This window comes from Spinacia oleracea, chromosome 1 (assembly GCF_020520425.1).
Source record: "Spinacia oleracea cultivar Varoflay chromosome 1, BTI_SOV_V1, whole genome shotgun sequence".
Lineage (NCBI taxonomy): Eukaryota > Viridiplantae > Streptophyta > Magnoliopsida > Caryophyllales > Amaranthaceae > Spinacia > Spinacia oleracea.
The window spans coordinates 18731884-18735315 of NC_079487.1; the positions used below are offsets into that span (position 1 = coordinate 18731884).

A 3432-nucleotide genomic window follows, 5' to 3' on the forward strand; every position below is an offset into this window, starting at 1 on the left:
GGCCATAAGCTGACCCCTTCCAAGAAATAAACTTCTGCACCTTGATACTTCAAATGCTACATACATGATCATCATCATTGTAGAGACTTCGACGAGTCTCATCGAACCAAATTTGGAGGAAAGCTGCAATGTCAATTGAAACTTCTGCACTTCTATTGAAGACAAAGGTGTTGCGCCAACGCCAAATGCACCAAGTTGCAATGCTAAAATAAGTAGCCCAGTGGTCTGACTGTGGGTGTGAGTTTGTCTTTAAGTGATCAGATAGCCATTGCTTTAGTGGTGCAATATAGAAGGTCGAGGCGAGCCCATGCCTACCAAGCTTATGCCACACCATCTTCGCCGTTGCACAATCTCTCAAGATATGTAAGGTTGATTCCTCTGTTGCACCACATATGCAGCACTTTGCATCATCAGTCACTTTTCTTTTAAAACGATTCAAATTACCAAGTAATCGATCATGGAAGGCGAGCCATAGAAAAGCTCTCACGCGTTGCTGCGTGGGTGAAGACCAGATTAAATCCCAGCAACCATAATCAATTGTACCCGTTTCATGCCTCATTAAACGTAGTGCCGACTTAATGGTGAACTTACCTTTAGTGCCTCCTTTCCAGTACACCAGGTCTTGAGCCTCCGTATCCTCTTTTACCTCGAATGACTGGATTTGCTTCAACACCTCTGGAGATAAATATGGTGAATTGATCCCATCTCCACCCATAACCGTGCTCCCACATCTCCCCCACCGTGGCACCAAGAATCTCCCTAGGAATCTCTTGTGTCGCTAGATCGCTTGAGGGCCTCGAATCAGCCCACTTGTGGTCCCAGAAGAGAGTGAAGGTGCCATTACCAACTGACGAGCACATCCATTCGCAAAGGAAACGAGCATTTTCAGTGATGTCTCGCTATACATTCGACATCCCTGGCTTAGCATTGAACATGTCCACGTCGCAACGACCATTGCAATATTTAGCACGTAACACTCTAGAACACAGAGAATTTGTCTCCGTTAGAACTCTCCAACCCAATTTGGTTAGAAATGCAGCATTCGCTTGGCTGGCCGAGCGAATCCTAATGCCTCCAAACTCCCTAGGGTTCTGTAGAACTTCCCATGCCAACAAGTGGGTAGCTCGTTTGGTCTCAGAACCTCCCCATATGAACCATCTTGTTCGCTTGTCTATTTCGTCGCAAATAGCCAAAGGTAGCTTTTCCGTTTGCATAGAATAAAAAGCCATTGATGAGATAGTCGACTTGGCCAAGGTGATACGTCCCGTAAGGGATAGGTACTTAGTTTTCCATCCTACAAGCCGACGATCGATCTTTTCACATAGATGGCTGAACTTTTCTTTAGTTATACGACTTGACAGTGTGGGCATACCAAGGTGTAGACCCAAATTCATAGTAGAATCCATACCCAGCGTCGTATAGATAGCATTTCGATTGTCTTCACAAACATTGTTAGAGAAGAAGACCCTTGACTTTGGTAAGCTCACTTTTTGACCTGAAGCCATACAGAATCTCTCGAGGTACTCTTGAATTACTATTGCCTGGTCCATCGAGGCCTCTGCAAAGAGGATAATGTCATTTGTGAAAAAGAGGTTTGAAAGAACCGGACCATCTCGACACGCACGAATAGGTCTCCAACGTTTAAGAATAATAGCTTCCTCTATCGTCTGATATAGACGTTCCATGCATATGACAAAAAGGTATGGGGATAATTGGTCTCCTTGTCGGATTCCCCTAGAAGGTAGAAAACTTTCCGATGATTCCCCGTTCCATAGGACTTTGAGTGAAGTCGAAGTAACACACTCCATAATAGTACTGACGAGCAACAACGACAAATTTATTTGCATAAGAGTATCTCGAATGAAAGCCCACCGAAGCCTATCATATGCTTTTTTGAAATCAATTTTGATGGCCATTAAACCCTTAGCGCCTTGTTTTCTCTTCATAGTATGCAAGACCTCTTGGACAATGACAATATTGTCCGTTATTTGCCTACCCGGAACGAAGACCGATTGGGTATTAGAAATTAACTCGGGAAGCAGTGGTTTCAGCCGGTTGACAATTACCTTCGTTATGATCTTGTACACGACATTGCAAAGCCCGATAGGTCTAAATTGTCACGGTGATTCCGGGTTGTCTACTTTGGGGATCAAAAGAATGTGAGTATCATTTATTTTCTCTGGAATTCCTCTGCCTTCAAGAACTCTAAATGCAAGATCATAGACATTGCTCGAGACCAGTTCCCAGTGCTTTTGGAAAAGTAGAGCTTGGTAACCGTCGGGGCCTGGAGCCTTAAGGCATCCCATATCCTTCACAACTCCATCAATGTCAGATTTGGAGCACGTCCGGATCCGCCTTAAGATTGACCAACTAGAATCGCCCTTAAGGTACTAGGAATTTTCGGCTAATATGGGCAACAATATGACTGAATTTTGCTCTCAAAATGTCACTTTGAATACTTGAAACTCGTCCTCAAATTGTGAACCTAGGCCACATATTTATAGGAGTATGGAAAGGGAATTGGAATCCTATTAGGATACTAATTAGCTTAATTAGAATTTTATTAAAACTCTTTTTAACTAATTCTATCTATTAGGATTAGGAATTAATCATTGAACGAATCCCATTAGATTTAGGATTTGTATCGAACACAAACGCACACGAGCGAGCATGCCGCACAGCCTACGCAAGCCTTGCGGCCCACGCGAGCAGCGCAGCTCGCAGCCCGCCCGTGCGCGCGCCTTGGCCTAGCCTTGTGCTGGGCCTGGCGTGGCCTTGGCTGCCTTTTGTTGGCGCGCTTGGCTTGCTGGACGCGGGCCTGGCTTCGTGCTGGGCCTTCGTCTAACAAGTCTCGTCTGATGCTAATTCGTACGACGCGCTTCCGATTAATTTCCCGATTCCGGAATTTATTTCCGATACGAACAATATTTAATATTTTCGATTCCGGAATTAATTTCCGTTTCGAACAAATATTAATATTTCCGTTTCCGGAATTATTTTCCGATTCCAATAATATTTCCGATTCCGACAATATTTCCTTTTCCGGCAACATTTTAGATTCCGGCAATATTTCCATTTCCGATAATATTTTCGGATACGTACCATGTTTTCGTTTCCGGCAACATCTACGAACTTGGATAATATTTATATTTCCGATACGATCCATATTTCCGTTTCCGGCAATATCATCGTTTCCGGAGTATTCATTGTTTGCCTTTGACGATCTTAGCTCCCACTGAAACCAAGATCCGTCGATTCCGAATATCCATAGATGGAGTAATTAATGCCATTAAATACTTGATCCGTTTACGTACTATTTGTGTGACCCTACGGGTTCAGTCAAGAGTAAGCTATGGATTAATATCATTAATTCCACTGGAACTGAAGCGGCCTCTAGCTAGGCATTCAGCTCACTTGATCTCACCGAATTAT

At 43.7% G+C, this 3432-nt stretch overlaps 1 protein-coding gene across 1 annotated transcript; it reads right to left on the reverse strand.

The window, feature by feature from the left end:
* Positions 1-899: 899 nt before the first annotated feature.
* On the reverse strand, positions 900-1946 carry LOC130463087 (uncharacterized). Its single transcript, XM_056832124.1, has one exon. The coding sequence runs from the start codon at positions 1944-1946 to the stop codon at positions 900-902; it is 1047 nt and encodes a 348-aa protein (XP_056688102.1).
* Positions 1947-3432: the final 1486 nt, after the last annotated feature.

What these genes read in the sequence shown, in the direction of transcription:
- LOC130463087 (XM_056832124.1), bottom strand. Translation starts at nt 1,946, where the DNA reads ATGAAGAGAAAACAAGGCGCTAAGGGTTTAATGGCCATCAAAATTGAT.